The sequence below is a fragment of the Solanum verrucosum genome, unplaced genomic scaffold (genome assembly GCF_900185275.1).
Source record: "Solanum verrucosum unplaced genomic scaffold, falcon-dt-bn FXZP01000151.1, whole genome shotgun sequence".
Lineage (NCBI taxonomy): Eukaryota > Viridiplantae > Streptophyta > Magnoliopsida > Solanales > Solanaceae > Solanum > Solanum verrucosum.
Window position 1 is genome coordinate 1,913,072 of NW_026020202.1, and position 22,024 is coordinate 1,935,095.

At 31.5% G+C, this 22,024-nt stretch overlaps 1 protein-coding gene across 2 annotated transcripts in view; it reads right to left on the minus strand.

The window, feature by feature from the left end:
* Window positions 1-17,511: 17,511 nt before the first annotated feature.
* LOC125830047 (uncharacterized) overlaps window positions 17,512-22,024 on the minus strand; it is a 28,976-nt gene continuing 24,463 nt past the window's right edge. For both annotated transcript variants that reach the window (XM_049509265.1, XM_049509263.1), the window contains 3 exons: window positions 18,990-19,034; window positions 18,831-18,905; window positions 17,512-17,821 (listed from right to left, as the gene is read on the minus strand). In XM_049509265.1, coding sequence (XP_049365222.1) covers window positions 17,666-17,821; window positions 18,831-18,905; window positions 18,990-19,034 — 276 coding nt within the window. In that variant the 3' untranslated portion in view covers window positions 17,512-17,665. The remainder of the gene's footprint in view (window positions 17,822-18,830; window positions 18,906-18,989; window positions 19,035-22,024) is intronic.

The window sequence follows — 22,024 nt, forward strand, 5'->3', positions numbered from 1 at the left end:
GATTTCGCCTTGATAAACATTCAAGCCAAGTTTTAGATCAACAGTGCGATGCAAATGAATTTTGATCTAAAAGCTCACCACACAATGCACATTAAATCATGAGGTTGGTTTTATTCTTATCTTGAATGCATGCAAGAGAATTTTCAAGCATCACAAAAGTATAATGAGAGGTACCAAACGAATCTATGGTTTACCACAAAGTTAGTCCTCTTCATCATATCGAATACGTTTACATGCTCCTAATTGCATTGGTCTCATTTGAGCTGAAGACATGACTCTTTTAATATGTAAATAAAGTTTTTTTTTGAAAGGATGAATAAATACCGAACCCAAGAAAGGTTGCCTACGTATCTCAGTAAGATGAGAATCAGGTGTGCGTAGTTCATGCAAATATGACTTTGAAAATATGCACACAATTTTTTTTTTTGAATTTAAAATAATGAATACTGAACCCAAGAAGGGCTGCCTACGTATCTCATCAAGATGAGAATCAGGTGTGCATAGTTCATGCAGATGTGGTTTTGAATATATGCACACAATATTTTATTTTTTTTACTTTTGAGAAAATGAATATCGAACCCAAGAAGGGCTGCCTACGTATCTCACCGTGATGAGAATCAGGTTCGCATAGTTTGTTCAGATAAGGCTTTGAAAAATATGCACAAACTATTTTACTTTTTATTTTTTTGAAATTTGAAAAAATGGATACCGAACCCAAGAAGGGTTGCCTACGTATCTCACCGAGATGAGAATCAGATTCGCGTAGTTCATTCAGATATGACATAAAACAACTTTAGAATTTAGACAAACTCGGAGCGATTTCTTGTATCGTCTTAACTGTCGACCTTTGTATTGCATGTTGAATGTGGTCTCTCATTTTTCTTACAGTAGTCACTTGTTGTATTTTTTTTAATGTCTCTTGGAACTGTGTCTTCTCCCAATTATCCACGAGAACCAAACATTGTTATGACCATCCTTGACTGTCGTCGGGGATGGTTTTCCTGCAAAAATATTTAAAATGTGTGAAAGCAGAGCCAACATGCAAAAATAATGAAAAATAAATGAGTGCGACATCATAGTTAAAGACTCCCCTGATTTATGTTTTTGACTTGAGATTAATGTATTATGAAATATAAACACTTGAACTTCGCGAATCCTCTTGTCTCTTGCAACTTTGGACGAACAATGACTTCTAAATTCTATCATAAAACAATCTCTCGTTTAAAAAGAAGATAAACTCAAAAGATAAAAGTGTTAATTTGTATTCATAATAAATAATGCAAAATATCACCAAAAATTAAAAATAAATTAATTAAACACATAAGCACTACTTTGATTGAAAACAAACTCAATTATATCACATAGCATATAAACAATTATTGCGCGTTTTATACAATTATGTGACCATTTTATGCCAAGGGTAGGCTTATCGATCTGAAGGATGTATTACGTCATTTGACAACATTGTCCCAAAATTTGAATTTATACAAACTTTATGAATAAAATTGAATGGAGATACATAATAGGAAAAAGAGGATACAAATAATCAGTCCCACGCAGGGGTACAATCCTAAGCTATGCCTCAATTGACGATCCCTTTGTTTGATTTCATTTCATCTTTAAATGGCAACGTCTTCAAATGCAATTGTAATTTGATCATTCTTTGACTCAAACAAACTCTTAAACTCCCTATCCGAAGGGACATTGTTTTGTCAAATGACGTATACATCCTTCAAATTTAACACATAAACATGATTGTCTTTTAATGACCAATAGGCCAAATAGACACGAGGTAGACTACTAATGGGTCCAACACGCCTTGGGTGTTGGGTCGACTTAGTTCAAAATGCGCTCGAAATCGGGATTTGGTTTCACTCTACGCTAGTTAACTAAGAGTGACTTTTGAAAAACCGGGAACCCAAGTGGACAACTTAGGCTAGAACTCACGACAACCATTAGACGCATGACGAACTAATAAATTGCCGATCATTCCGGAAAATGGTTGAGTATAAAAAGGTCCGGCTGCGATTCTGCAAAACTGTTCTTTAATATACTATACATACATGTCGGAAAATGTCATGAATGCAATGACAATGTATATAAAGTTTAAACAAATAATGACTAAATAACAAATATATTATACAAATAATCAACAAAATATACAAGATATAATGCATTACACAATAAAATAATTACTCAATTTGAAAAAATGAACTCATAATAGTCAGAACCTCTATATCCCCAGCGGAGTTGCCATTCTGTTTACATCCATACTCTATTCGAATAGGGCGAAACGTCGCGGTGACTCAAAAAATAATCAATTGATTCAATTTTAAAATGATTTTAAGAAAATAAGAATTTTAAATGAGTCGCCACCTAATTTTAGGAAAACTAGGAAACCATTAAATGATCTACGAACCCATTAGATTCTAAGTAAGGGGTTCAGGTTATTTCGAAGTAAAGGGGTTAGACATCCTTCGAAATCCACAAATGTGAATCCCGATTGAATTCATTTTTTCAAATCGAGGAGTAGGATAAAATATTGTACAAGTATAATAAAGATGTAATATACACAAGTAATATGATAAAACAATAATATAAGAATCGGCCTAAATTTGCCTATCGTCAATAATATACAATAATGAATAAGAGTATAATTCGAACCTAATTCGAATAGCTTCAATGAGAAGCATCTCCGGGGTACCTGTAAACACACTTAGCAAAAGTGTTAATAGTAAATAAATAAAAATAAAAATAAATGAAATAAATAATAAATTAAAATAAAAATCCGTCTTACTAACATGAAAGGCCTTGGAAATCGACGGTAATTTCTTCATCGACCATTTTAACTTACAAAAAATATAAACTTAAACTAAATATCCGTCTTTTATAATGTGGAGGCCTCCAAAATCGACGGAGAAATTTTTTCATTGGCCAATTTAAACATACAAAAAATATAAACTTAAACTAAATTTCCGTCTTTTAAAATAGGGAGGCCTCCGAAATCGACGGAGAGATTTTCTCATTGGCCATTTTTAACAAATAAAATATATAAACTTAAATTAAAATTCCTTCTTTTAAAATGGAAAGGTCTCTAAATCGACGGAGAGATTTTTTCGTTGGCCATTTTTAACAAATAAAATATATAAACTTAAACTAAAATTCCGTCTTTTAAAATGGGAAGGCCTCTAAAACCGACGGAGAGATTTTTTCGTTGGCCATTTTTAACAAATAAAATATATAAACTTAAACTAAAATTCCGTCTTTTAAAATGGGAAGACCTCTAAAACCGACGGAGAGATTTTTTCATTGGTCATTTTTAACAAATAAAATATATAAACTTAAACTAAAATTTTGTCTTTTAAAATGGGAAGGCCTCTAAAACCGACGGAGAGATTTTTCTCATTGGCTAATTTTAACATAAAACTTATATAAACTTAAACTAAATTTCCGTCTTTTCAAATGTGGAGGCCTCCAAAATCGACGGAGAAATTTTCTCATTGACTAATTTTAAACATACAACAAAAATAATATATTAAAAAAGAACAAACAACAAAAGGTAGCCACATGGAATTGACAAAACAAGATTTGTTGATATCTTCTTAAACGGTGAATGAAATCAATCCAAATAAATTAATTAAGACTAAATATATGTGAGCCAAATGGAGCAGCAATGCAAATCTAAAGTTATTGGAAAGTGGAGAAAATAATAAAATAAAATAAAAAACCATCACATACATTCATGTATCAAAAATGCAAAAACTACTTTAACTTAAACAAATAAAGAGCACATTACTTTCAGAACATAAAATGGCAAAATTAATATCATGAAACAGTGAAGTCGAGCGAGAAACCAACAATAAGAAAATCAACAAAATTAAACAACGACAGTAACATAATCACCGGAAGTAGGCTTAAACAAAAGCAATGAAATCAAACTTGTAATAAATATAATCGAGCAAATACAAATTAATACAGATCTAAGAAAATGAACTCATATTTATAATATCTACCTAACATAAAATCTCTAAATTTAGAAACTGAAATGAAAATACCTGACCTTGTTGTGTTGCTCCGGTTCATGAGCTCCTCGCCGGAGTTTGAACCTTTGATTATTGTAGCTCATCAGAAGATCAGCGATGCGGTGAAGATCTGGTGGTGTTGAGCTGTTGGCAACAACGATGGTTATGGAGGTGGGTCTGGTGGTTCGGAGTTCATGGAGTTGTCGGAAAAGAGTGAAATAGGTGTTTGGAGGTGTTGGTCATTTTCGGTGGTTGTTGGGTGTTTGAAGGTTGATTTGGAAGGGAAATGGGTGAGGTTTAGGCTGTTGTTGGAGAGAGCTGCTTTAGGCGGCTGGTTGGGTGGTGGAAGCTCACCGGAAAATGCGTCAAAAAGGTGGAGGAGATGGAGTTGTTTGGTGGCTGAAATAGTGAAGCAAGAGGCTGTTTGGTTTCTTGGTATAAGAAGATGGTAGAAGCGTGGTGGTTTCCGGTTTACTGGGCAGCAACGAGAAAGAAAGGAACAAATTGGTTTGAATCTGATTGGGGTCTTTGGGTGGTGGCGGCTAAGGAAGTAAAGTGGGCGAGGAAAAAATTAGGGTTTTTTCCATTTAAGAAATTCTTCCCTCCTAAAAAATAATTCATCACCCCCCCCTCCCCCCACTTAATGACTAAGAAATGAGTTAAATAGAAAATAAAAAATCTATAGTACAATACCATTATATAAAATGATGGACCGAAATTACTAGCTAATAAAATATCTGTTTATGAAATCTTATTCATATTGAATGGATTTTTAGACTGTGCAAAATATCAAAATAAATATTAACAAATGCAACATATGAAATGAATATTAAAAAAAATATAAAAGTTACGAATTTTGAAAATGTTAGGCCAAAATTGGCTGTCAACAAGTAGTGCCCTCAATTTTCATCCAACTTTTTCTAGTGTGTTTTTGTCATAGAATTCAGTTCATAATTGGGGTAGCCTAGCTCATATGGCTATGCAGGTTAAGGTGGATTGTTGGGCACAAAAATTGGCTCCCATCTCTTCACTGATAGAAAATTCCAAGCAACGAACCATAGGCCTTCGTGCAGAATTTTATGCATATTTTGCACTCGACTGAGTTTGACAATATAGTAATCCCACCCTAGGTCTATCAATGTTAGCGGTTTGGTGAGCTTCCATGTGTCTGTCAGTTTGTTCTTCAGGTACGCGTGAGTTAACTGTTTCCCGGATATTTTGATTATCACATATAGACACCATGGTTGATATAATCTTTATGTTCTTCATCAATTAGGACAATTGCTTCATGTTGGAAGTAGGTTTCCTCCTCCATGGTATTTTTCCATTTGAGTGTTACGTATGTATGATTCAAAGTCTTTGGTTTATCAATAAGGATTTCCTTAAAAGTTTGTGGTATTTGGTTGTCTTCTATCATGGAGCTAGTTGTATCCGGGTTCCAGTGGGTCGGGGGGTTTAGGGATGGTGATTTTGTGTATTTAGGGGACCATATTCTAGGAGGTGTTTTTCTTCCGGAGAGAGAATTTCCTCTATAGTTATATCGCCTGAATTTTCGGACATGTTTCCACACTACTAAAGGAGGACTATCTTTGACTAGAAAAAAGGTGAAGGGTATTTTTAGATCAAAATGTGAGAATATTTTTAGACCAAAAGGTAGAAAAATGATATTTCTGAGTCATTTTCACTATGTGAGGGGTATTTTTGGCCCTTTTCCCTATATTTAAAAGCATACATTCCTGAAATTATGTCATATTCACCTTACATAAATAGAAGAAATTGAAGAAAACATCCGGTTCTTACAAATCAAATAATTTGGGGGGAATTGATTTATTCTATTTAAACTAGGAAAAATTCTAATTTAGCGAGTCATACATTGGTATATGCATATACATACAACCCAAATATAATGAACAATCACAACTACAAGACACAAATTTAGACTAGTAAAAATCCTAATTTATCGACAAACCCTAAAGTTCTACTTCAAAATCAACAATGACGTCAATAATAACCAAACCCTAGATAATTTCTGATGAAAAATTCAATTTTAAGGTTAGACAACACAAAAAAAGGACTAACCTTCAAGTTATGTTGAACACCGGAACAATCACACATCCACAATTTTAGTATGTTATCAAGTTTGGTTGAACACCAGTCACGCTGCCAAGAACTATCACACATCTACGTTACCATGACAAATTCAGAAACACAATTGAGAAGAGTTAAAAAAAGAGACACTTTGTCATATTTGGTAGATGTAAAAAGTTTGGGGAAGAGGAAAGATCGGCAATTGTTTGTTAAATAATACAAATTTCTCTTTTTTGACTTTTTAATTTATAAAATATCTAATAATTTTTTAAAATCAATTAGTTAACTAATTGACTAATTTAATTAATTAAATAGTGCATGTGAGACAATCACTTACAATTGACTGATTTAGTGGTCCAAAGTTTAGGATTGTTATATCAATTTTCATCAAAGTTCAAATTTCGGACCATCTTCCCACTTATTTACATCTCTAATTGTCAATAAATTATATATTCAAAACATGATCAATATAATAGTTCTATCTTGTACGTAAAACTTTTATCTTATCAATTTTTTACTACAAAAATAAAGTTTGTGAAAACTCAAATTCCTCAAATATAATATTTTCATGAAATTTATTAAGAAAAAGCAATATCAAGCTTTAACTGATAAATTAAAAAATAAAGTAAGTAATCTACTATATGTAATCAATTTCTATTACAATTAATTAATTTTGTTGTTGATTAATTTAAAGTATAATGATATTCTATTGTCAATATACGTAAATTAGACATAAACAATACTTATTTTTCAAAACAAAATTTGATTCGGCACTTCAAAATTAAATCAATCTTACATTAGTTAAAATGAAACAAAGTACAAACTTGATTATCTCTATAAATGGACTACTACTTTTTTAAAAGTTGGTGGACACTCCTAATTTATCTTTAGTTATTATCCTTTAATCTCAATTTAATATATATTTTTACTATATTAATGACTGTCTACATTTATTAGAGAGAAACTAAATATGTTACTCCATCTATTTTTAAAAAGTTTTCATTTTGCTTATTTGAGTAAATTTCAAAGTTAAATTAGATTAATTAATTTGATATTTTAAAAATAAAATTTATATATTTAAAACTGTAAAAAAAATATTAATTGTAATTTTTTTCATATTAATATAATAAAAAAAATATTTAATAATATTCACCAAAATATAAATTGTTTGACTTAAAAAAATTACTCCCTTCGTCCCATATTAGTTGATCACTTTCTTTTCGACACGCATATTAAAAAATTATAAATAACAAGATAATTTTACTAAGTCACCCCTTAAAAAATTTCTTGAGAATTTTACAAACAAACGTGAATACTTTAAAAAAGAATTAATTACAAGTGTAATATAAGAAAAAAAATTAATGTTTTCTTAATTTAGTTAAGTGGACAACTAATATGGAACAATTATTTTTAGTAAGATGATTAACTAATATAGGACGAAAGGAGTATGACAAATATTTAATAAACAGAAAGAGTATGAATTGAAGTGAGGTTATAAAAGGAGAATCTTAGCAAATCAATTGTTTGACTATCTAAACTCCCACCTTATTAGTGAGGATTTGATTTTAACATTGTAATCTCCTCCCCAATTTCCCTTATTTATGTTTTTCTTATAAAGTAGTGAGGAAATAGCTAAATGAAACATTTACGTACTTTTTGGTCACTTTTATTATGTGGTAACATAGGTAATGGGCCCCACATTTTACTCTTCCCAAATGCATGGAAGATTACATGATCATCATAATTTACTCTGCAACTTTCTTGATCTTTTGGTTAAATTCACTATTTTTGCTGCATTATGTATCAATGTCTTAAGTTAGTTTTTTTATTACTCTCCCCGTCCAATAATAATGCTTCATTATACTATTTTGAGATGTCTAATAATACTTGTCCATTTATAAAATTAATAGATAATTTTATACTTAATTTCTAATATACCCTCATCATTAATTATAGTCATTTTCTTATTATAATTTCCACGATATTGTATTTATTACATTTAAAGGGTAATATAGTAAAATTCCCCTTCTATCCATAATTCTTTAAGAAGTGTGCAAAGTTAATAGTGGACAAGTATTATTGGACTAATGAAGTAATAGATAAAATTGTTCTCGATAGTCCTCTTCTTCACATTTTTATATTATAGAATTTTGTTAAAGTTTAAAATAGCTTTTTTTAAAAAAAATATATCAATGAACATTTTTTACCCTTTAAGTTTATCAAATATTCACTAAACTTTAATCGTTAAATTTTAGCTTTAAGTGTCAAAAACACATTTAAATTATTTCCTTTTTTGGGTTTCATATCTAAATTATTGAGAGTGTGAGTTTCATACCTAAACTATTACTTATTAGTTTGAGAAACACACATCAATGGTGTATGTAATACACTCTCTCTGTTACTTGCAAAAACCTTTCACATGGATTAAATATCCACTAGGCAAAAATTAAATAAACTATTAATATTAGTTAAAAACTAAATATTAAAGTATTAATATCCAAAAACATAAAAAAAATATTCTTTTTACAAATATTTTTCTCACCTCAATCCACCATCTCCTCCCTCCACCTCCCACGACAACCCCCCCCCCCCCCCCCACTCCTTTTATTTCCGTTCCTAATTTATTTATTTATTTTTACATTCTTCTTGTTTTGTGTTAGATGTGCACACATATTTTTAGAAAATTATTTGGTTCTACTTGCGTATCGAATATAACATAAATAAATAAATAAATTTAAAAAAATCTTGCAGCATGTAAAAAAAATACTTTTATATATCTAATACAAAAAAAGAGAAAAAAAATTGGAAGCAGAACGTTATGTGAGTGGGATATAATATTTTTTTTAAAAATAATATCTAAATTATTATTTGAAGGGATTTGGGTGGGGGGGGGGGAGGGAGGGAGATGAAGTATGAATTATTTATTTTTTTAAAAAAAGCTAAAAATATGGAATGGGTGAGTACGGTGAGAAGAAGGATGGAGTGGGGTAAAAAAACTATTTTACATTTTATTTTATAATTTTTTTGGGGGAATAGTAATACTTTAATCTTTAACTTTAACTACTACTAATAATTTATTTAATTTTTATCGAGGTGAAATGTTTTGTCCATGTGGAGTGTGATGTAATAATTTTTTTAAATAAAGAGAGTGTATTACACACACCATGATAAGAGTGTAATAAAAGAGAAAAATGTGTTTTTTAAGTGATAGTTTAGGTATAAAACCCACACTTTTAACAGTTTTCATATGAACTCAAAAAAATGGATAGTTTAAGTGTGCTTTTGAATCTTATTAAATTTGTGGCCTAAAATTGAATTAGCAGTAAATATCAAAAAATTTAATCAACACCCCCAGAAACTGCAACATAAATGATAAAACTATATCGAAACAAAAATCAATAGAAATTACACCTCAAAAAGTTGTATTAGATTTTTTTAAAATGCGCTCTTCTCTCTCATTCAAAACCCCACACTCGCGATTGAACCCTACAATTCATGTGTCCATGACCACTTATTAGCCATCGTTGGTGGCTAGCCTTTCCTCTTCATATCTACGTTACAATGTCAACCACTAATTCCTGACCTAACACAACAAACACAATGAAATATGTTATTTTATTGTAATCTGACACATTATTATTGGTAAGTTCTTATATGATTAACATGAACTGAAATAATTACGTATGATAATTAATACCAACTCAGTGTAATATAAACTAGAGATAGTCTATTCTCACTCAAGCTAATGTCTGGTTGTTCATTGATTGTTATTTTGGAATTTGAGAAAATCAGAAATAAATACATTTTTTGGGTTGAGAAACCTTGAGTTGGGTTTAGTTAAGACCAAGGCTATTCATGGAATAATTAATTCTAATTCATTATAACACCTATCAAAGTCTTACCCCTATCTCGAAGGAAAAATGAGTTAAAAATTGCCTTGTAAGTTTTCAATTAAAAAAATGGAATAAGTGGACCCTTTTTATCTTTTTTCTCTAATTTTTTATTTTTAATATTAATAAAAGGGATTAAACTAAAAATTTTAAAAGCTTTAAGACTGAAAATAGTATTTTGAAATTGTGATAATAGGGATTAACATATTTCCAATAGTTTTTCAAGTTTTTCTTTCAAGAGGAACGACGAGACGAGGGAAAACGTTCCAAAGAAAAGAGAGCACATTCTTTTTCAAAATTTTTGCTTCCTCTTCAACTTCAAAATCATCAAACTTTTTTATTGTGTTTTCTTCCTCATACAAGGTAAATTTTCTTCTCTTTTCTATTTTAAAAGATTAAAACTAGGGTTTCATAAAGAAGAAAATCATTATCATCTGCCTATTATATTTTTTTAGTTTTTTTTTTCACAGCACATTTATTCTGTTTGAACTTGAAATTAGCTCAAAAGAGCTTTTTGGTAAGTATAAACATTATTTTGTGTTAATGAATTTAGTGAATTCAATTTAGTTATTTCAGCCAACAACTTTCGTAGTTGTCTAGACAACTATTGAAGTTTTTTGTAGGAATAATTGGACATATCTGTAAGATACAAAATTGTCCAGCAATTGCTTGTAGTTGTCGAACGACTAGAGAAGTTGTCCCCACAACTACGGCTGTTGTTGAACAACTATTTTCAGTTGTTGATCAATTGATTAATTATAGGACAAATAATATAATTATTGGTGTTTAATGTACTGTAATTACTATTTTTCTACTAATTCTATTAAGTTAATTTTATACTATTTACTAATTTTTATATAGATATAATACCTCAATATAAGAGGAAAAGAATTGGAACATCTTCATCCAATCCAAAGTAGAGAAAATGTTGAGAGCTTAACTACTGTTAGAAAAAGAGATATTGCAATACTTCAAAGTATCACATCTAGAGAAGAAAAAAGGGACGAAAATAGCGACAAGCAATTAGTGAGATGGAAAAAAATAGTAAGAGCAGCAGTGACCTATCAAGTGAAGAAAAAAGTGATGAGAATAGCAACAAAAATTCAAACGAAGAGAAAAAAGACGATGAGAGTAATGGAGATAATCAAGTAGAGAGAAAAAAAGTGATGAAAGTGAAAGTGAGCAATCAGATGAAAAAGAAGAAGAAGGTATTGAATCCTCTCCAAATTATGTCAAAATCATTTTCAATAATACATACAAAATTTAAGACTCACTTGAATGTGTCTGGGTCTTATGATTCAAGGATCAATGTGAGAGTCGATTTTAAAGCTCAATTTGTTGAGCTTAGAAAAATTCTAATCGCACAACATATTGAAAATGATTTTAAAAAATCTTGCTTTGATCACTTTTTAAGTTGGATAAAGATGTAACAATACAATTTCCAATGAAGTTAGTACATGGCATTTGTCTTCGTCGTATATTTTCTAAAAAGAAAAAAGGGATTTGGATGGATTATAATGATTTGCCTATTTGTTTTAGCATTAATGAATTTGCTATTATGACTGAACTTCGATGTCATTCTCTTCCTCCTCCAAGTCAGCAATTAGCAAAAATTGAAAAAGAAGGTGAAATTTTGATTGATAAAGTGGGTAAATCTCAGATGTTGTTGTACTCATAGAAAAAATGTGTGATCCAAACTTGACCAAAAAGTAAAAGGTTGCTATTAGTATGACTTGCTTTTTGCATCGTATATTGTGTTAAAAAAGTGCAGATAAGAAGATCGAAATTCATTGTTTAAAAATAACATCGAAAAAAAGTGTGTTTGATTCATATTCATGGGGTCGAGTAAGCTTTAATCTTACCATTAGCTATATTTTGAAAGAACTAGATTTAACCAAATCTCAGTATAATTTTCATGGCTTTCCGTGGGCATTAGCCGTAAGTAATTAAATAGTGTTTTCATTTTATGATTTTTAGTTAAATTATTATTTGAATATGTTATGTATATATTGTAGACTGGGCTTTTGAAGCTATTCCGACAATTCAATGATTTGCCAAGGATTCTTCACCTTGAAGAACAATTCTAAGAATGATTAAATACATGGTTGCAACACCTGCTTACAAGGCAAATGTTGATCCTATTTATCAGACAAAAAAACAAGTAAGATTATATCTACATAAAATTAAATGTGTTATGCAATAGTTAAACAACAGTTGTAATTCTTGGACAACTGAACTTGTTGTTCCCATAACTACCTTAATTATCCAACAACAATAGAAGTTGTACAATACAACTGAAGTTGTTGTTGGACTACTAATTAGTTGTTTCCAAAGAAATTATATAGCTATATAATCTTGATTTTGTTATGCAATATTTAAATACTACTGTAATTATTAGATAATTGAACTTGTTGTTTCCACAACTATTTCAGTTGTTCAACAACAGTAGAAGTTGTTTCCACAATTATATATTAATTGTGTTATGCAATATTTATGCTTGAGCGCTGCCAAAGCATGTTGGCATGGTATTTTGTCCAAGTCAATCTCTCAATACAAACACATTTTGCTTCGAAGATGGACCATTGTGATCCCATTATCCACGGTGACGCTGAAGTTATCTTCATCAATTTGATGAACCAATAACTTATTTCCCAAATTCTTATTAGCCATTATTTTGATTTCAGCTGAAGGGACAAAAGTGTTTTTTAACTTGGCATATGCCATCTGTCTCTTATAAAATTTTCTGACCATCTCTTATATCATTCAACAGGACAGTAATGAAAAATTCTTTGGAGTGAATTGGATGATCGGGCCGAGGGTTTCCCCTCTTCCCCTCACTCTCCTTTCCCTAATATGAACCTTGAGTCATCAAAGCCTTCTGACTTGGCCTGGCCCGATCATCCTACGCGATTGGCGCTTCAAAAGGCGAAACTCTCGGTCGTAGTTTGGCGACCTATCTTCAGTAGGGGTCTTTAGTCTTTTGATTAGAGTAGGGGTTGCAAGAGAGAAGAGCGTACCGCTCTGCCATAGTCACGAGTTTGTTTATAGTCACGATTATTGCCATAGGCAACAAGGTTGAAACTTCCACCTCATTGAACATTGCATAACATACTTCACAATATTTGAAGTCAATACATTATATCTGAAATATAAAAATTGAAAAATATCAAGAACCTAAAATACAAAGGATTGCTGATTTTAAATAAAGATTGCATATTTGGAACAACTATTTTAATGTCCCTGTAGTTGCCGAAACAATTGTAAAATTTGTTTCAATAACTATAGTTGCTCCAACAACTACAATAATTGTTTCAACAACCACATTAATTATTGGGAACCTGCAATACTTATGTTCGAACTAGTAAGAAAGTTTACATGTTTCCTGAGAAATATGCTCTACTCCATTCGTGAAATTCAGCATTCTCAAGATAATCCGCGACTTTCGCATTGATAATTTTGATTTGTTCAAAATAATCATGGACCACATCTCTCCGATATGCTTTTGTTGCATGATAATAAAGTCCAAAAAAATCTCTACAATGAAAATTTTTACGGGTATTTTCACCAAGATGCCACGTGCAACACCGTGGTGCGCTTCAGAGTAAAACTTTGATATCATTTTTCCTATGCTTGGATGCCTATAAGAAATTATGCACAACTCTGAAGTATTAGGACTATGTCTAACAGTTTCTAAAAAAAATAATACTCATATGCAGCATCACACTCCTTATCTACTACACAAAATATAACAGGAAAAATATTTTTTTTTGTATCATGTGCGACAACTAACAACAAAACTCCATCGTAACGACCTCTTAAAAATGACCGTCAGCATCTAAGACTTTTCTCATATGCACAAACCCGCTAATCCAAGCTCCATATGATATAAAAAAATATTTGAACCTTCCCTTGTCATAAAGCTTCAATGATGTCTTGCTTCCTTCATTTACAGTCATAAGGATATGACAATAACCATCTAAAACTGCATATCCATGCTCCAGTGTCCCTCTTATCATAGCACTTGCAATTTCACTACATTTCAAACACTTCCAGTTAGGGGTGTACATGATCGGGTTGGTTTGAATTTTTCAAATATCAAACCTAACCATTTGTGTCAAATTTTTAAATTTATAAATCAAACCATACTAATAAAACTCGAATTTTTTCGTGTTTTTCAATCTCAGATTTTTTGGGTTGGTTCGAATTATTCAAATACCAAACCAAGCCATTTGTGTCGAATTTTTAAATCACAACAAACTAATAAACCTTGAATTTTTCCGGTAAAGTATTCGTACAAACATATAATTAACTTGAACTCCAAGTATTTCTTTAGTCCAACCAAAATACAACAATGTAAGGTGTTTCTTAAGAATATAACACAAAATACGAGATGAGTGATGACCCTAAAATATTCAATAAAAAATAATAATGAAATTGTATAAAATAAATATCGCAAATTGATAAGTCGTAATGAAAATTATTATAATTTAAAAGTACTAAATCATGCTAAAATAAGTCTAATATGTATTAATTACATGATTAAACATTAAAGAAAAATTAAAATCAAGTTATCTATATTACCTTAAAAGCATGAACTCCTAACTTGAATGTTAAATTACTAAAATATCCCTAACATAGGTTGTGACTTTTTCGATGAGTTGTGACTTTTTCGATAAGTTGTGACTTTTTTCAAAGTGTTGTGATTTTTCGATGAGTAGTGACTTTTCCAAAGAGTTGTGACTTTTTTCAATAATTTGTGACTTTTCCAAAGAGTTGTGACTTTTTCAAAGAGTTGTGACTTTTTCAATAAGTTGTGACTTTTCCAAAGAGTTGCGACTTTTTTAATAAGTTGTGACTTTTCTAAAGTATTGTGACTTTTCAATATGTCATGACTTTTCAAATAAGACAAAATTTTTTTTGTTCATTCTACCATTTGTTGACTATAAATAGAGGGACTTCCTCTCCTTTTCCAACCACAATTTTTTCTAATCTTCTACTCTTCTTCTTCTTGCATTTTAATTTTTTGTGTGATTTATTGTTGTTGAGTGAGTTCAAAGTTTAGCGGAATATGAGGTACCACTATTCTGATGAAGTAAGTTGTTCTATCCTAAGAGGGCTCCATAACCTCGAGTACTTGAGGAAAATAATATAATTTTGATGATATAATAATTATTTTTTTGCTTAATATACACATTAGTATGTAATGTTCCAATATATGAAGTTAAGATGATGTAGACTAAATTCATTTGATTTTGTTAACAATTTCTCTTGTGATGTATTTTCTAAAATTTAGAGAATTGTCACGATTTGTTTTTGATACTCAAGACAAAAGAATGACTTTATTTATTAATGTTACTTATGTGATTTAGAATTCCAGGAAGTTTGCTTCAAAATAGTTATTATACTATATAAACATTGCCCTTTTGTTTTACTTATTACTATTCCTTTATATTTCAGTATTTTAGACGAAAAAAATGTTCATATTGACTTGTAAGAACGCCAGTTAAAGTTTGTATTAGTTTAATTTTTATTATTTATTTAATAGCTAATTTTATGAGATAAATATTTTCATTAATGCAAATATATACTTAAATTTGGGTAGGTATTTGTATTTAAATTAAAGTATTATATATGTCACAAATGTATTATCAAGTTAACAAGATCTTCTAATTTCAAATTATACTATTTTAAAATGTTCCGAGTTCTTTTTAAAAAAAAACTCACAACAAATATGAAAATATGTGAATATATAAAATGTAGTTGTTCTCTTCACACGTTCATATGACATCTAAACAATTTAACGTAGAATACACATGTAAAGCACATATGGTTAGATGGCAAGAAAAATACAAAACAAATATTGTCTATAAGATAATATTAGTGAGATAAGACTAATTACATTATTGAACCTCAACACATTGAAATAAATATATACATAATTGCATCTAACTAATAAAAAAATTCGCTGACAATCTTCATAGGTTTGCGTGAATAAGAGATATATATGACGATCCACATTGAACATTCACAAAAGAATCTGCAATATTATTTTTTGCTAAACTTATTATTCAAATCTTCGCTTAAATAAGCAATACTATTTACTAGAACATATATTTTTGAAATTGGTAATCACGTGCAACGCACGTGTCAAAAAACTAGTGTATTTTAAATGTCTAAATCAATGTAAAACTAAAGAACAAATATTCAACATTATTGCCATTCTTAGTGTTGAATTAATTTGTTTTGTTAACATTAGTATTGATTTGATTTTGAATTGAACTTTAATAGAGTTACTAATATTTATGGACTATAACCTTTATTGGACCATTCAAAATTCTTAGTCTAAAAAAACCTGAAAAAATATGTTAAAAGATAAAAATTATGAAAACGTATAAATAATATTTAGAAATTACATTAAAGTAAATACTTTTATGTATAAAATAAATTTTAAAGATTATATATATAATATCAAGTTGGTTTGGTCTCGGGTTGACTTTTTTTCGTTAAACCAAACCAACTCAAGTATAGTCGGATTTTTTCTTCCGGTTTGACTCAGTTTGATTCGGTTTTGTACACCCCTACTTCCAGTAGCTAATCTTGCAGCCAAAATCTACTTGAGCAATAATTTTTATATCTTTTATGGAGGGGCCTTTTCTATTCAAGAAACTAGGTAGCATGTATTTTATGACGACCTTCGCTGAAGCATGTGAATGATGACTTGTAAGATGTTGTGCCCCACATGGACAATGATGATTGTATTATCTCCATAAAACAACTAAAGTTTGCACTCCATTTTGGCATGTCAAAACCTATGTGCAACCCCTTCTCAAATAAATCATTGAGTGATCTGGTTAGTACCTTTGTAAATAAAATGAAGAGAGCTGGAGAGAGGGGATCCCCTAGCTTCACCACAAGTAGAGTGAAAGAAACCTTGTGCTTGGCCATTGATTAGTATGGAATATCAACTATTAACATTATCTCTTCCACCACCTTTGTTTGAACTTTTCAAATATGTTCCAACTACCAGGCCTTGTTTGTTCTTCACCAAAAACAATATTTTCATCAATAGACTCCACAATGCATAATTTTAAGGCATTGTGTTGGAAGGTGAGGAGTACACAAATAATGTGAAATATTGCTTGTGGAACTTGATTTTTCTACTTTTACTAGGAAAGTCATTTTCTTCATTCAATAAAAAATATTTTTCCTACTTTCACTAAGAGAGTCATTTTCCTCAACATTAGATGAAACAATATATTGAGATAAACTTGACTCTGATACCATGTCAATTGCAGCTATTCTAGTTGAGAAATGAAGGAATCATTTTCATGCAATCCATCTACAACCTTCATATTTTAGGAGTTGCATAGAGAGTTTGAAGAGATGAGCTTGTTGCATGCCTAATGTGGTTTACATCTCCTATGTGGTTTGCGAACTATTGCATAGTGAGCACTTGAGCATGAAACCACAAAGTGCTTACCACAGAATGCTCACCCAAACGGCAGAGGTTGTGCGTTTCCAGGGATTTCCAAGGAAAAAAAAGCAATTAACATTGCTAAACTACTCTTTAATATCTCACTATAATATAAGTACAACCCAAAAAAGCTATAGACAGAATTGGGAACTCTTTACATCACCATTAGTTTTCAAGACTCGAGTCTCTTATCAGGCAGATGCAACTTTTTGGTGAATGGTATCTACAGTTTGCTTCTCAAGTTTCTTCCACAAATACAAAGTTCTTCTAATTATGTTATCTGCGGAAAATCCTTCCGCATAAGCACTAATAGCTGTTAAGAGGCTAGTAAATTTTTCCCCACCATCCTGCATAAAAAATCTCAGCTTTCAGATTGTAGCAAACATCTAAGCATCAGCACTAGTTATATTTTTTGACAAGTTCCTGAACTGATTTTCTAATGCTTGCTGCCAACTATATAAATTCAAGCTTCAATATAATATACTCACTCATAGGAAAAGCTATCAATGGACATATAGCCAATCTCGGAAAATAGAAGTAGCCGTCACAAGGTTCAGGCATCAGTCTAATCAAAACTCTCACAAACACTAAGGAAGACAAGGTGCTTTTAAATGTATGGACTGCTCAAGCTTCTGCCAATGTGGACCTTGAAATTCATTGATGTGGACAGAGGCGAATCTAGGATTTCTAGAACATAGGTGCACCACTAAAAAAAAGAAGGAAAAAATGTATACAATGGGAATTGATCCTAATCCTCTAGGTGAACAACTCAATATTTAACATGTGCACCATTTGACCTTCTTGTATCACAGGTGCTAGCAGATAATATTATATTAATTTTAGAAAACATGTATACATAAAATACCTAGTTTTACGGAAAGACCATGGGTTCACGAACCCCATGATTTGGCCAATAAATTTGCCATTGGATGTGGAACATGTATCGTTGAGCAATGTGAAGTCATATTACAAGTCAATTTTTTTATCATTCGGAGCATCTATAGGCTGAAAAAAGTTCCCACCAAATTTGGGCTAAAAGGCCAACATACCTTCCAATCAATAACTACGTATATATTAGAAATATGGTGCGAGAAATTTAAAAGTCTTAATTCCAACCCCCTTTCCTCACTCTAGGAATTAGGAAAACCAATTTACTATTTGACACCCACCACTAAGCAGTGCAAACTTGGATGGTTGGATGCTGGCCTCTAGTCAACACTTAAATAGCTTCTAAACATCAACGAACATGGAGATACTTATAGGACATTGATTCTAAGTGAATTGTAGAGTCGCACCCAAACATAGACAGCATTTAGATTTATAGAGGTAGAATGGAAAATATTAAGATTGATTCACCTCTGGTTTCTCAAATATCAAGTCATCAGGGACAAAAGGAACCATGTAGGATGGAAGATCACATCGTAGTATTGCCTGCAAAATTGACAGAATTAGTCAGTATCCAGCGGGATGAATTATGAGGTCAGAACAACATATCATAGGGAAAAAGCTACATACTAGATCCTTGCTAAGTCTAGCCAGCTCTGCATTGGATAGCAATGCCTGAAAGCAGATTAACCAATCAAATTAAGAGATTAATTTATTACTCATCTACTCTTCAGAAGTAGAAGAATCAAGAACGTGGAAGGAATGACATACAGACAGGAGGAATATGAGTAGTTCCATGAAGAAATCAGTAGCACAAACAAGAACAATTCTGTGCTTATCTTGATATTAGAAGAAAAGGAATCATGATTCAAAAATCAGTAGCACAAACAAGAACAATTCTGCGCTTATCTTGATAAAGGAGTTCCTTTTGAAGAAGAAACCAGGGAGCTACTTAAACCATATTGCCAAATGAGATTGTTAGAGGTATTATTACAGATCCCAGCACAGGAATGATAAAATATTATTTCCTGAGAATGTCATTACGTCATACTAAAAGGCCAGTAAATTAATGCAAATTTAACTTTAAGATCTATGAGATAAAAGTCATGAAGAGAACTTTTGACTGCTTCTTGTCAAAGAATGCAGTACATAACTACTTCTGATGGAGGAAAAAAAAAATCAAAATACGAGGAGCTAAACAAACGAGCTAACTTATAATGAGCTATCCCAATCTACAAGATTTGAGTAAATCTGCAGAAATAATACAGCAAACAAACAATGTACACTGATTTAGTTACTAGTAATATCCTAGTTGAATCTTCTATTCTCCAACACTCCACCCAACCAGCTTGTGGATAGCTTCATTGCCAGCATGCTTATCAAACTGTCGATTTGCATTTTTTGTAGTCCTTTGTAAGTAAATTAGTAATTTGACAGGCAGTTGGTATGTATGGCATACAAGACAGCCCATTATCAAGTCTTTCTTGACTGAAGTGCCTATTCACTTCTGCATGCTTTGTTCTGTCATGAATAACCAGATTATACACAATAGAGATTGTTGTTTTATTATTGCAAAGAATACTGAAAATATTCAAAACTTCTACGAATTGTTTACTTCACATTTCACAAATCACATGAGCAACTAGTCTAAATTCAACCATTGCACAACCTCTCGGCGCCTGGCCACCATATTTTGTTTAGTACTTACAATGTCACAAGATTTTCTCTGACAAAGGTTACAACAACCAGAATTGGATCTTACATTAGCTATCCCAAATCTACATCAGCATAGACTTCAGTTCATAGATGTCCATATCTTAAATAACTAGCCTTTTCCACGAGTCCCTTGCAACTTACAAGTATCTCACAGTTTGCACTCACCATCAAAGAGTTGCTTTTTTAGTGAATGCATGAATTGACTCACCAAGATTACTGCAGAAGTTATTTTTGGACATGTATGGAGCAAATTTACTATTTTCGACAAGCTTTAAGTATCGCACCCACCACATCTTAGATATTGACGGACTGTAACTTTAAGATCAACCGATGTTTCAACAGCTTTGTGACCAAGTAAGCTTGTTTCAGTGAGCAAGTCATGCACATATGGGCATTGACTGACAAATTTACCTTCCTTAGACGTAGAAAACTCCAGCATAAGGATATATTTGAACATCCCCAAGTCCTTGATATCAAAGTCATCAGCAAGTCTCCTTTTTGATGTTTCTAGTTTAGGAGGGGCACTTAACAAAAATGATGGACATTGGAGCATGGATAACTTGATATGGGGGACCAAGATTGGGTAAAAAAGAAATGAAATTGGTCTGGCTGTGATATCATGTTTAAAAAAAGGACCTTGAGCTTAACTCAACCCCAAAAAGCTAGCTCATAAGATGATGATTGTCCAAGGTCATATGTGTCCCTCAACCAATACGAGACAGTAAACAAGAAAGCAGAAGGCCGGTGCCTTGATTGAGACCTTTTTCGGCGTGAGTTGCTTAGTGTTTATAAAATTGTCAAGATTTGTAGGAAGTTCACTTCATGAATGGAGTGGTCATAATCTGGACAGAGTGTGGACACTAGTTTTTACTAAGATTGCACGTGAAGAGTCAGATGGAACTTCACATGGTGGACAACATGCCAGCCTCTATAAAAAAGGACAGAAAAGAGCAACTAAGCTTTCATACCATGAGAAAGAGAAATATTTTTGAGGAGAACTCTTTGATCACTTCTTGTTAAAGAATGTTGTACACATTTTCTTATAATAAAAGAATGAAGATCAAGATCAAAATACTAGCAGCGAAAACTGCTACAGAATCACAGATAACCTTACAATTAACTTTCCTAAGTTTCTAGATTTGAATAAATGGTATGGAAAATAAAATCAGCACGTCTCTGAAACCAGCAAGTCAATATCTACTGATTTGGTGATATCCTAGCATCTTCCGTTCTCAAACAAACTTCAAGCAAGCAATCAGTTCTATTCAGGCTTATTTTATTCCAATATTGAATAATTGGACACTTAGGCAATTTAGGAGTAGTTGTATTGCCTTGCGAATGTTTAGGCTTGTTAGTTCCTTTAATAGTACTAGTCGTACCCTTGTAGTTCTGGTCATATGTTGTTTATTGTGGTTTGATTACCACACTATTTTGTAGTTGTTATTGTTCTTTCTTGTAGACTTTACACTGTTTTCTTATTAAATTCTATGATTTCTTCATTGTTTTCTTCTTCTTTTACTTGAGTTTGATGCACTTGAGGCTAGGGTCTTTCGGAAACAATCTCTCTACCTCCACGAGGTAGTGGAAAAGTCTGCATATACTCTAACCCTCCTCAGACCCCACTTAGTGGGATTTCACTGGGTGTGTTGTTGTAAGGCAATTTAGGAGTTCTCTTAAGACTTGGTTTACATACAAGTCTCTAACAAAACTAAGAAGGAAAATACAAGTATTAGATTAACTAAAAAGAATAGAGTCTCATTTTAATTAGGTTTATATTTTAATCTGTCAGGTCCTACAAAAGGAAATGCCAAACCCTTTCTAAGACTCAACCAAAAGAGTTTAGATGTAAGACAGTTGCATACTTCAGTTGCTCCATTCAAAGATCAATTGAAAATTGCTGCAATAGAGATGCAACAGTAGAATTGTTTTGGAGGGGGAAGAGAGACAAA